This window comes from Kogia breviceps, chromosome 10 (assembly GCF_026419965.1).
Source record: "Kogia breviceps isolate mKogBre1 chromosome 10, mKogBre1 haplotype 1, whole genome shotgun sequence".
Lineage (NCBI taxonomy): Eukaryota > Metazoa > Chordata > Mammalia > Artiodactyla > Physeteridae > Kogia > Kogia breviceps.
In genome coordinates this window covers 41,035,716-41,048,742 of record NC_081319.1, presented here as the reverse complement: position 1 = coordinate 41,048,742, position 13,027 = coordinate 41,035,716, and the positions used below count along the sequence as shown (strand labels likewise).

Here is a 13,027-nt window from a genome sequence, read left to right as displayed (position 1 = left end):
AGGAAAAGAGAAAAAAAAGGAAAGGAGGGAGGGAAGGTAAGGAGGAAGGAACCCGTAGACTTGATCATCTCACCTCAAAAAGGAGGCTGAACGCATCCTCCTCCTGACTTGTGAGGTGGACCGACAAGCCCTTAATGAAGACCCCCTGAGGACTTTCCACGATGGTCACAGGTGTGACCAAGGATCCAACGTAAGGCAGAGTGGACAGGAGATCAAACAGGCTCTCATTATAGATTTCCAGGTAGGAAACACGCACAGTGATGGCCTGTGTGGGGCGTTCTTCGATCATCTTAAAAACCTAGATGGGAGATTGGACAGCAGTCACTGAGAGTGGAACTCCAACGGCCAGTCAGCCAGTGCTAAGAGAGTTCTTACCTTAGGAGGGAATCCTTGCCCTAGAAGAATTTACAGTCTAGTTGGTGTGATGGTCATCAGCAACAACAATTATTAGTAGCTGCAGTCTATTGGGCAGTATTTATTATCATCTTCTAGTTTTTTTGAGGCCTGACTTACAGATTGGCTAATACTTGTACAGTCTCAAGAAGTAGAGGCAGGATGAACAGAAAGGACTCCAGAGTGAAGATCTCTTGTTTTGTGGGGTTTCACCACATATAAACTTCTTTCACATCCATTTTTAAATTCTACCCTCATGATGCCACTGCGACTGAAGCAGGGCAGGGGCAATACCCATCTACGGTGGCTCAGCTACTAAGGGAAGAAGTCAAGCCAGAACTCAGCCTTCTCGACTCCTAATACCTTATCAGCAGGTGACTTTGGGCTGGTCTTCTCCCCTCTCTAGATCTTACCTTTCTTATCTGTTAAATGGGGAGTTGGGCTGGATGATCCCTGAAGTCCCCCCCTTGCTCTAACAGGCTAGATCTGTGCTGTCCAATATGCTAGACACTAGCCACAGGTGGCTGCTGAGCGCTTGAAATCTGGCTCGTGCAAATGAGGAACTGGATTTTAAATTTTATTTAATTTTAACTGAAAATTTAAAACTGATACTAAATTCAGTTATTGGTAAACCTTTAAGTATGTTTGGAACAACCTGGGTTTATAAATCTACCTTCTCAACTGTAAATTTCATGAACTCTAAATACAGAGCAACTCTTTCTGATGAATATTTAGTGTCTTAAATAGAAATGGGCTGTAAATGTAAAATACATACCAGATTTCAAAGACTCAGTATAAAGAAAAAGAATGTAAAATATCTCAATAATTTTCATATTGATTACATGTGGAAATGATATTTTGGCTATACTGAGTTAAATAAAATATATTATTATATATCATATATTATATATTATTTAAAAATGATTTCACTGGTTTTACTTTTTTAAATGTGGCTATTGGAAAACCTAAAATTGCACATGTGACTTACATTACATTTCTATTGGGCAGCGCTGGGCTAGACTATAAAGTCTAAGATGCTGAGATACTGAAGCGTTGACAGTGGGATGTTAAGGATATTGCTTCAAGAAATTATCGCATGGATGGTCATACACTAGAGGGACATCTACACTTCTTACAGCACAGGGCTATAAAACCTCAAGATGCTTTTTAGGGAAAAGTCCTTTGCCTCCCACCTTCAAAAAGAGGGTCCTCACAGAACACAGGCTAGCAGACTCTGAAGGAAGGCCCATTTGTCCTTTCTTCAGTCACACTTCCCAGACTCCCAAGGCTGACTCGGTCCTGAAAGCTCATGTCGTGCCCTGCTTCTTCCCTTTGCTCTTTCTGGGGCTGTGGTGGTGCAAGAAACCAGAGCAGGCCAGTAAGAAAGCTCTGCAAGGGTTCATATCTCCCTCATTAAAACCAGGAAGGAACAGGATTAGGACCTCCAAATCCTCAATTACAGGGTCACAGACCATCAGAGCAGCAAGAAGCCAGTCAACACATCTGACTCCCTCTTTAACAAATGAGAAAACAGGCTCAGCATGAGCGTAGGTCAGAGCCTGGAACCTAAACTCTTGGTTTACACACACACACACACACCTCACCATGGGTAACCTGTCTCCCCTACAGGCTGCAACTCCTTTGAGGCTGGACCCCACTGTCTCCAGGAGCTTGCCTGGGATGGGCAGCATGTATGGTAGAAAGAGGGGACCTATGTGGCATCCCACCCACGGGCCCACTCTCTACCTGTTGTAGGACACGAGGGAGGATCCCCCGGTGCTTGTAATTCTCAGTTGCCCCCATCATGGTGTATGTCTTGCCAGCTCCCGTCTGCCCATAACACATGATGGTGCCTGCAAACATTTCAAAACACGTCTTGGTGACATCCAGAAAAACAGATCCAAGGATAGCTCTCCCATCCCCCAGCATGCCCAGTGCCAGCCAGAACCCTAGTGTGAAGGTGGCCATCAGGAGCAGCCAAGGACAGCAGGAATTCCTGCCATGGAGGGTGGGTGAGCAGGGAAACAGGGATATAAATGGTCAAAACACAGACAGCTGCTCTGAATCTGTGGTCCACGTAGTGCTCTACTGCTTCCTCTCCCAAGAGGGTATCTGATCCTAGGGCTTCTGAGGAGAGCAGGGAATTCCAGAGAACAGAGGAACTGGGAATTTTCTTAGAAAGATGAGGGAGATAAGAGCATTGAACTCAGCCCTTCTTTAGCAAGATCATGAACAGCCAGGCTCTCAGGGCTTGGCCTCCCTGCAGGGCAGCCCAGGCAGGAGGAAAGAAGGGCTTTCAAAATCCCCAGGAGGGCTTCCCTGGTGGCGCAGTGGTTGAGAGTCCGCCTGCCGATGCAGGGGACACGGGTTCGTGCCCCGGTCCGGGCAGATCCCACATGCTGCGGAGCGGCTGGGCATGTGAGCCACGGCCACTGAGCCTGCGCGTCTGGAGCCTGTGCTCTGCAACGGGAGAGGCCACAACAGTAGAGGCCCACGTACCACAAAAAAAAAAAAAAAAAAATCCCCAGGAAGAGATAGGAGTCAGAAGGGTATTTTCTGTTAGTGGTGGGAGTTCTTTGTAGAATGCAAGTTCCCACTGGACTAAAGGGCTGCTAGTTGGTCCCAGGCCACTTTCAGAAAGGGAACACCATGACCAAGCCCTGATCTGTCCCATTACCCTCTCTGGGAAGACTTTCACTTGCACCTCTGTCATGCTTTAGGTCTACCATCACTAGGCTCTGGGACACAAACCAGTCACCCTGGGCTCTGGTTCCCATCTGCTCTTCTTCCCGGCTTGAGCAGCCTGAGCCAGACCCAACCTAAAGGCTGCTTCTGGGCATTTACAAAGCAGATCTGCCCAGGCAATGCTGGGCCGTGGAAATCAGTGTTTGCCTTTGCTACATGAATGCTCTAGTTCCTGGGATTGGTAGGTTTTACACAAGGGGTCTTAATTCAGCATCTGAGCTGGAGTCAGAAGCGGTGTCTATTAATCCTGCAGAAAAGTACGGGAAGGAGTCAGTTCAGCTGGGACTCAGAGCCCATTTGTGGCTCCACAGCACTCAGAGCCCAAGACTCTTAGCCTCCCTGGGCCTTAGCTCTTTTGTCCCTACTTCCTCAGGGCCACATCCCCTCAGGACCAATGGGGACCATAGCTATATATCACACACAGGATACATTACAACATTTAGGCATCTACACTCAACAGACTTTTAAGCAGAAGTCCTAAAACTTGCAAACAGGGAACATTCTAGTCAGGAGCCACCAGACGGGCAAAGTCTACAGACAGTGATATATTTTTTTCTATGGATTTTTTTTTTTTTTTTTGGTCACGCTGCATGGCATACGGGATCTTAGTTCCCCGACCAAGGATCAAACCCGCCCTCCCTACAGTGGAAGCACAGAGTCTTAACCACTGGACCACCAGGGAAGTCCCTCTATGGATTTTTTAATCTTTTTAAGATTTTAAGGGACTTCCCTGGTGGTCCAGCAGCTAAGACTCTGTGCTCCCAATGCAGGGGGGGCAGGTTTGATCCCTGGTCAGGGAACTAGATCCCACATGCCACAACTAAGACCTGGCGCAGCCAAATAAATAAATAAATATTTTTTTAAAAAGATTTTGAAACAGTCTTAGAGTGAACTAGTTTGTAAAAATTTCCCAATAAATTTTAATTTGTTAAAAAAGCTTTTTAGTTAAGCTTTTAAGAAAGTCAAACTGTACTCAAGTCTTTAGTGATATATGTAGATAATACTATACACAATAGAATAGATTGATTGTGCTGGTAGAATGAATGGAAATATCTCCTAGCAGGTAGCCAAGAGAAAAATGTTTTGACTCCATCAAATTTATCATAAAGACATTATGTTCAAAATTAATATTCAGGGGATCTGAAATGGGATAATAGTTGAATCCCCATGACCTACAGAGAGTCAGGGTCATTTAATCTTCCTATGAAGGTAGGATTCCAGAACCATGGATCAAGCCATGCCCACAGTATCACCAAGCAAATAAGTTTTCCACCATAAGAACATGGAGACAGACAAATAATCAAACAAAAGTTAGTAAGTGAAGTTGTATTTTATTCACCATAAAATACTTGTACCTCTTCCTGGGTGGGCGGGGGTTCCACATGTTCTTATGTAAAACAACAGTTATAACTAAATTACCATTATAGCCATTGAGGGCTTGAGAAACCACATCCTTTGCGACTGTCTCATAAACCAAGTCCTGGGAGGCATCATGGAGAACTCCATCCAGCTTGAATGACCAGTCTGTCTGCTGGTTATTGACAACTCCTCTCCGAGTATCTTTTTTCAAGTGAATATCAATGGTCTAGGAAGAGAGAGAGATAGTTGTTAAGAAACTGGTATAAAAAAGTCACTGATGGGGCTTCCCTGGTGGCGCAGTGGTTGAGAATCCGCCTGCCAACGCAGGGGACACGGGTTCGTGCCCCGGTCCGGGAAGATCCCACATGCCGCGGAGTGGCTGGGCCTGTGAGCCATGGCCACTGAGCCTGTGCGTCCGGACCCTGTGCTCCACAATGGGAGAGGCCACAACAGTGAGAGGCCCGCATACCACACACACAAAAAAAGTCACTGATAGCCAAGGCCTGACCTGGAGGAAACAGAGGATGTGAACTTTAGGAAGAACAGGGACTTGCACATATTCTGGACGGCCTTTGGGAGGTGGGAAGGAAGGCACTGCAGGGAGGCCACACACCCTCAAAGTGGAAGGATCAGGAGACTGGAGCACTTGCTGGTTTCAGCACATCTCACCCTAGTGTTCAGGGTGCTGTCTGTCTTGGTTCCCCCATTTCTGATATGGGGTCAAGCATATTTATCACATATCAATATTTATCACATTAAACAAGCTTTAGATAAATTCAATAAGCACAGGGAGGCCTTGAAATAGGCCAGAGAGAATAGCGGGCTTGGTGACAGGCCTGGGTTTGAGCCCCATCTCCCTGGTGACTGGCGGTGGGCCTCCCTCAGCACTGTGGTGAGCACTTACTTCCACACACACACTATGGGCTAATGTGAGCAATGATGAAATGATAGCCACGGGAAAGGCTCTGGACTCCTCAGACACAGTTACTCACTGGTATTAAATTGAGGGTGACTACTTACTTGTAATCAGCAGATTTTTAGATGCAAAGATTTCTAAAAAATTTTTTTAGAGTTTTAGATCCCTCCATAGCAAGCCACTGTGGCAGCAGCTAGTTTAGAAACATGATGGGTTAGGTCAATGGTAGATTCCAATCTTCGAAATGGGGGACTTCTGATGTAAACAGACTCTCACTGGAATCTTAAACTGGCTGCCCTAGTCCAGAAGCCAAGACACAGCCACATGCAGAAAAACTAAGATCAACAGAGAAAGGCTTGGTCTATTCATACATTAAATGCTCTGTGCTTCAGTCGTCACTGAACCCATGTCCAGCAGGGTGCACTTCACAGCGCTGCATGTGAGTTTCTTTCTGACTGCTAGGACTTTCGAAACTTGAGAAGTTGGCCTTTGAATTCCTCTCTTAATGTCTCCATGCTGCCCATAGTAGATCCACAAATGTTTGCTGAATGAAAACATCCCATAGTCTCGAGGTGCCCTAAGCCTGTCACAGCCTTCAGAAGAGTTGTCAGGACAGTGGTGGGCACAGGGGGATGGGCAGATCTTTCCAGTTCTCTCCATAAGTTTCTTCCTCTCTTTGGTAAGTTTAATAATAATCATCTGAAGACATTCCTATTGTACTTCCTGGGAGATCTGATCACCAGAAAGTTTTATGAGTGTGGACAAATGTCAGCTTCCTGTGTCAGATATAAGGATAAAGGTAAACTTTTTAAAAAAATTTTTTATTTTATATTGGAGTATAGTTGATTAACAGTGTTGTGTTAGTTTCAGGTGTACAGCAAAGTGATTCACTTATACATCTATCTATTCTTTTTCAAATTCTTTTCCCATTTTGAGATTGACATGTACACACTGCTGTATCTAAAATGGATAACCAACAAGGACCTACTACCATTAAAAATGGGAGTTTCATGAGTTCCCTCATCAACAGCATTGTGGGGGAGTGCTTTGGCCTTAAATGACTCTAGATTCCATCTGAACTTTTACCAATTCTGTGTTGGTCCTTAAAAGGTTGCTTGGAAACCTTAGAGGTTGTAGTGAGGAGGGACAGAGAGATGCCCAGGCAGGTGAAGGCAAACACGCTGTACTTACTTTGTTGTCATCTCCATATTTGATCATTTCATGAGCAAAGTCATCAGTAGGTTTGACACGGACAAACGCATGAACTTTTTTCCTAGTACCCATTGTAGCTAAAAAGAAGAAAACAGCAAAATTTTCAGTAGTCATCCTCCAACAACCATTAAAACGGAGGTGTCATTCATCAAGAAGATCAGAAAACATGATGTGCAGTCCATGTTTTCCTCTCCCACTGAGAACCAGTCTTCCTTTTGCCCCCCAGCATTTCAGCGATCTGTCCACAGGACGCTGTTCAACAAGTCCGTGTACATCCTCCTTTACAGGGTGCCTCACCACTCTCCACCAACAACCCCCTAAGAGACTGAAATACAAAGCAAAAAGAATGCTCCCTTTAGTGGCCTAATTTTAGATGTGGTTTCTAGAAATGTTCCGTATCAGAGTTTACCTACACTTTGCCTTATTCACTATATTTTCCTCTAAAATACTGACTATGAAATACATTAGAACTAATTTTCTTTTTTTCATTAATATACCTTACTTCAGATGTAGCATCTCCTTCTCTACCTCCATTAGACTAACTTAGATCAGAAAAAGATTCCCTGGAAGTACATTTAATCTAGCCCATAGTCTAATATTCTTTCTTCTCTGCCACTCCATTGAGAGAAAAATCTCAGTCCCCTACCTCCTCTGCCTCTCCTAAAATGTAATTATGTATATTCTCATCATTTTCTTTCAGGCAGGCACACATATATTTGTATTCCTTCATTTATACTATCACAAGTAATTACCATGTATAATAAAATGTTAAAATCAACATTGAATGTAACTTCATCAAATAGGTTGAAAGCTCATAGTTATAAATGACAGGGAGGGAGAGTTAGGTAAATTAACTTCTTATTATGTGGAGTTTTTCTATAGTGGGAAAGACTTTCTCAAAGTAAGGACCATAAACACTATGAACAGTCAAGCAAGATGCCAACTAGCAGAGATGCTACAAAAGGGATTGTTTGTATTACAGGGAGAGTTAATTGATCTCTAATATCCTGTCCAACTAAAGTATTTCATAAACATTTTAAAAAATTGAATTGTACAGGAATTCCCTGGTGGTGCAGTGGTTAAGAATCCACCTGCCAACGCAGGGGACATGGGTTCAATCCCTAGTCTGGGAAGATCCCACATGCCCCAGAGCAACTAAGCTGTGCGCCACAACTACAGAGCCTACGCTCTAGAGCCCGCAAGCCACAACTACTGAGCCTGCGTGCCACAACTACTGAAGCCCGTGCACCTAGAGCCCGTGCTCCACAACGAGAAGCCACTGCAATGAGAAGTCCGCACACTGCAACAAAAGAGTAGCCCCGCTCGCCGCAACTAGAGAAAGCCCGCGCGCAGCAACCAAGACCCAACGCAGCCAAAAATAATAAATAAATAAATTTATTTTAAAAAACCCAAAACTCATTTAGAGTTAATGCTCCACAAAGTACAAAACAGACTTTGAATAGAGACAATGCCTGAGGGTCAGGATGTGTGCTGCATCATGCACTTCTCTTTTGATGTCCCTGACAGGGTTGGGCCAGTTCCATAAGAAATGAGGCATTTGCCCCTAAAATAACCTGTGCTTTCATGGGGTAGGACAGAGGAGTTGAGGCTAAAGAAAACTCCTAGATACTTCTGAAAAGGACAACCAGCAGGGGCTTCCCTGGTGGCGCAGTGGTTGAGAATCCGCCTGCCGATGCAGGGGACACGGGTTCGTGCCCCGGTCCGGGAAGATCCCACATGCCGCGGAGCGGCTGGGCCCGTGAGCCATGGCCGCTGAGCCTGCGCGTCCGGAGCCTGCGCGTCCGGAGCCTGTGCTCCGCAACGGGAGAGGCCCGCGTATCGCAAAAAAAAAAAAAAAAAAGACAACCAGCAAAGGAATTGCTGAATTTATGAAGAGGTAGGGAAACATGAGGGATGGGGAGCTGACTCAATTTCATCTTCAAATTGGTAAATAGCAATATCATCACAGTTGTTCAGGAAAAAATAGCTTGTTTGTGCTACTGCAAAGTGTTCTAACAAATAAACTGATCAGATGGTCAATATTTTTAAAAAGCTAATTTTCAAGACCTTGACTGTTAAAAAATTAATGTTCCTCCACATTTCTAGACACAACTTGTGGTGACTACTTGATTTCCTCATACAATTATCTTAGCTATCATCAAGTGGCATTAAGTATCTCTACAGAAGCAAATTATATAGAGACAAGCCCTGCCCTTTCAGTTTACAGTTTCAATGAAGTGGGCAAAATAAAACTCTAACCCCTATTACAAACCCTTCAGATGTCACATTAAATAAGCAAACTACTTTCACACCTGCCTGCTGTAGAGTGTGAGTCCACTTCCCACATTCCTCAAGTAATTATTTCATGGAAGTCTTTTCCTGGCCACTGTGGGATCACTCAGATCTTTTAATTTTTAGAAAATGAATCTGTAAGGTATTCAGGTGAGTAAGGATAATGGCTTGTCCAATTTCAGGTCTAAGATTTTTGTTTGCAAAATTGAGCTCTAGAAATAAAAAGCCACAAATAGCTCTAACAGGACTCCCCAAATGAGGAAACTTAAGAGATGATCTCATCTCCAAGTTCACTTTGATCTAGGCTTTTGGGAAGTGGAGAGTGGAGAGAGGTGTGCTGACTCAAGCAAACACTTACACTCAATTTCTAAAGTTCTGGGAACCATTCCCCATACCAGTCCGATGGCCCATCCTGCTGACCAGGGAAGTTAAGATGCTGCCCAGGGTGTTCTCTGAAAGGGACCATGAAGAAGTAGGGCGGTTGCTCAAGCCTCCCTCCTGGAAGCCCCTACCCACTGACAGCCCAAGGGCAGCACAGGCCAGCTCCAAGCATTACCCTCCCCTCAGAGCCTGCCCCTTTTCTGCCCAGAAATTTGCCAACATGCACATGCAGTCGTTCTATCTGTGCTTCCCAATTCTCCCCATACTCATGCCCATGGCTCCAGGCATGCCAGGAGCCATATCCACCTGACATAAGCCTTCTCTATTAACTACATCCCTCCTGCGAGTCCACTACCCAGCAGCCGCTCAACACCCAGTCATTTGGAGACCCCATGCCAACTTGCACTTACTGAAATAATGCTTGTTACCGTTTTTATGCCACATCATTTGAGTGGGTTTCACCTCCCAAATTAAATTACAAGCTGTTTGAGGGACAGGACTGTGCCTTTCATTTCTTTTGAATCCCCCCTCAAAGTCTGGAACAGTGCCCAGCACAGAGCAGGTGCTTAAGAAATGGTGATTGGTGGTGATGGTCATGACTGGAAGTCAGAGGGTGGCGGAATCTCCATATGTGGGTGCATCTTCGGTCACTACTGAGAGAGTCCCAAAGGGCACATGATGTCACTCGCCTCCCTCACCGCCTCCAACCCCTGAGCCCACAGCCCTTCCAGGAGGACTCTGGGTTCCCAGGCCCACTTGCAAGAAGCCAACTTCAGCCCCCTCACCACACTCTCCCTTTTAGTAGGTTCCTTCTCTCTCAGGACCTTGTGTGGAATGCCTCTCCCTCGTGGACACCACCCTTAGATATTTCTGGTGTAAATAAGTGAACCTTTGAGTGGCCACCAGGCGCCCTCTCTGCTGAAAGGCTCACAGTTTCCTCATTTGTTTTAGGGGTGGGAATGAACAGATTGCCACCAAGCACCTCTGAAAGCTCAACAAAAGGAGAGGACCAGGTGGGTCCCTATCTTCCAGCGCTCCTGTCCAGAACAGAGGCTCTCAAGGAGAACACTCATAGCCAACAGCAAGGTAGCAGCATCTGAACCCACCAAAAGAGGGTCCAAACGCACCAGGCCTTGTACTAAACAAAAGACTCGGACCCAGGCCAAACTGGTCTTTCTCCTTTTTCTAACCCAACATGCTGGACCCCTGTGTGGTGTCTGGGAGGCAGTGGGCCTTGGGACCCTTCCTGTGCCTCTCTGGAGCGATTTCCGCATTTGTAAAGCGAAGGGCCGGGATGGCAATCCCGAAGCCCCCTCCAGTTAGAAAACCGAATACAGAAAAGTCCAGAAGACCAGAGAGCTTTGAACCTCAGGGGCGACGTAGGACCCCCGTGGGGCCAGGGAACGTTAGATCCGAAGACCCTAAGCCGCAGCAAGGCTTAAAGGGTCCCCTCGACGCCTCACCCTCCTCCGCCCGGGTTTCACAGATCAGCGAGCCAAAGCTGGCGGACTCTCGGGTGGAGCGGTGTTCAGATTCCAGCAGCTGCCCGCCGCCCGGGCGGAAACCCCCTTTTCGGCCTTCCTTCTCCCCACTCGGACCGCGCGTGACCCCTGCTTACTGCTCCGGAGGCTGGAGCCCTTCCGCAGCCCGACCACTGCATTAGCAGCTACAGAAACCCAGCAAGCTCTGCTGCCGGGCTGTGTACACAGTCGCCGTGGCAACGGGCCGCTTCCGGAGATTCCGGAAGTAGGGGTGGTGGCGGAAATGAAGTCCGCGGTCCTCTGTTGAGATACGAGTAAGGCCAGGGCCGAATTAGGAGGACGGGAAATGGGACCGATTAATCTAAAAAGCCTGCGGCAGCTGCAGTCGCGAAGCCAGGGGAAGCGGGGTAGGGGAAGTAGGGGTAGCGGGGGAACGAAGGATGCGCAAGAACCAGGAAACGGGGCAGCCGGGCTTCCGGCGCACAGCAGATTGAGACTACGGCGGCCGCGCAGGCCCGTCTAACTCCAGCCCTGCGCTCCGTCCATAGGCGCCCTCGCCCCGCCCAGCTTAGCTTCGAGCCAGCCGGCCAGGCCTGCGCAGTCGCGGCGGCCGGGGAAGATGGTGGAGGACGGCGCGGAGGAGCTGGAGGATCTGGTGCACTTCTCCGTGTCCGAGTTGCCTAGTCGCGGCTACGGCGTCATGGAGGAGATCCGGCGGCAGGGCAAGCTGTGCGACGTGACGCTAAAGGTCCCGGGTGCTGGGCGGCGCGAGGCTGAGGGCCAGGGGACCGATTGGGGAGGGAAGGGAGGCGGGGGATAAGGGAAGAGAGGTCTAGGGCTCAGCGGGGTGGGGAAAGGAGGTTGGAGGGAGAGCGAGTAGGGGAGAGAGGGGTGCTGACTTGGAGAGTGGGATTGGGGCTGAGTGGGGAGACGGACAGGGACAGCCTCTCAGCCCTTAGAAAGAAAGGCTGAGAGGTGCGCCGCTGAGGCCCTCGGAGTGGAGACATTGGGGTGCCCGCCTCCCTTTTCTGTCACTCAGACGAGAGAAAATGGACTTGCAGCTCCTCTATGGACGAAGGGGCTGTGGCTCTCTCTACATTCTGATGGGCACTAGGAAGCACCTTTTCTTGCCACTACAGACGTTTCTTTGTGCCCCTCGAAGTTAGCTGCGCTGTGGTATAGGCGTGGGCTTTTCCTGAGGAGTCATTGCTTGCCCTTGACTGATAGATTACTACCTTGTCTCTTAAGAGCTTTTAAAATCGCATCTGGAAATCTTTTGAGGTGGGCAACCACTCTGCCTTGAACTAGAAGGCACACACCACCACCAGCAGCACCACAAAGGTCTCGGAGAATGGACTGATGGGCTGCGTGGGGAGAGGGCTCTCTTAACCACCTGTTCCCTATTGGCATTCTGGGCGCGAGAGCCAGGCTTCTTCCCGTGCTTTGCATCCATTCCTGCTAGAGAGGCATGCTGTGCTTCCCCTTGGCCAAGCTGTTGAGCCAGGTGGAGCTCTCCAGGCGGGGAGATGCTGCTGCAAACCCTGTTCCCTGTTGGGCTTTGGCTAGAAGGCTGTCAGCATCTGTGAAAGACCCTGTTTAAAAAATAAAACTATGCAGAGATCTGTTTGCTCTTCTTATTTTAGACAGCGTTAAGGAAACTTCCTCTTCCACATATTTGAGTCAGACCTCTGGAGACAGTAAAGTAGAATGGTTAAGAGTGTGGCTTTGAGAATGGTATATGGTTCAACCAAAGACTAAAAAAAAAAAAAAAAAAAAAAAAGAGTGTGGCTTTGGAGATAGAAGGATTTGGATTAAAATCCTAAAATCCTTGGGAAAGTTACTTAATCTCTCTAAGCATCAGCTTTCCAAATGTAAAAATAGGATGATTCCTAATTCTTAGTATTTATACAAGGATTAAATGAGAAAATTTGGTATTCTTTGCATAATGCCTAGCCTAAGGTTTTCATCACTCTAAACCCCTCCTGAAGGAGATTAGTTTTCCAGTAGAGAAGTGAAGTGGACTGAGAGGGGAGAGCATCTTTAGTGGGGAACCAAAGGGTTTGAGAAAAATGAGCTGAAAGGAAGCCGAGAAGGTAAATATAAATGAGAGATTTTTGTCCACAGTGATTACATGGTAGTAGATGTCGAGGCTACTAGAGATTTGTAAGCAAAAGAATGATCTGGTTGTGACAGTAACACTTGGGGTGAGTAGAGACTAGTGAAAAGCAGTAATGGGGGCGAATTTTCG

General features: G+C 47.1%; 2 protein-coding genes across 14 annotated transcripts in view; one reads left to right on the top strand and one right to left on the bottom strand.

Annotated features, from left to right (window-relative positions):
- The window catches only part of KIF9 (kinesin family member 9), a 49,523-nt gene extending 38,218 nt beyond the window's left edge, over positions 1-11,305 (bottom strand). For 3 of the 4 annotated variants that reach the window (XM_059077006.2, XM_067044371.1, XM_067044370.1), the window contains exons 1-5: positions 10,917-11,305; positions 6,605-6,702; positions 4,558-4,723; positions 2,140-2,246; positions 74-298 (exon numbers count right to left, since the gene is read on the bottom strand). In XM_059077006.2, the coding sequence (XP_058932989.1) occupies positions 74-298; positions 2,140-2,246; positions 4,558-4,723; positions 6,605-6,697 (591 nt within the window). In that variant the 5' untranslated portion in view covers positions 6,698-6,702; positions 10,917-11,305. Of the gene's footprint in view, positions 1-73; positions 299-2,139; positions 2,247-4,557; positions 4,724-6,604; positions 6,703-10,761 lie in introns of all 4 variants that reach the window. The other variant, XM_067044369.1, reaches the window with a different exon arrangement.
- KLHL18 (kelch like family member 18) overlaps positions 1-13,027 on the top strand; it is a 149,689-nt gene that overhangs the window by 88,414 nt on the left and 48,248 nt on the right. For 4 of the 10 annotated variants that reach the window (XM_067044377.1, XM_067044374.1, XM_067044376.1 and 1 more), the window contains exon 1: positions 11,424-11,508. The exons of 1 other annotated variant lie outside the window; for it this stretch is intronic. Coding sequence is in view for 2 of the 9 variants with exons in the window: in XM_059077031.2 (XP_058933014.1) it covers positions 11,399-11,527 (129 nt within the window). In the remaining 7 variants the exon portion in view is untranslated. Of the gene's footprint in view, positions 1-11,242; positions 11,528-13,027 lie in introns of those variants that run through there. 5 more of the 10 variants (XM_059077031.2, XM_059077032.2, XM_067044378.1 and 2 more) reach the window with 5 other exon arrangements.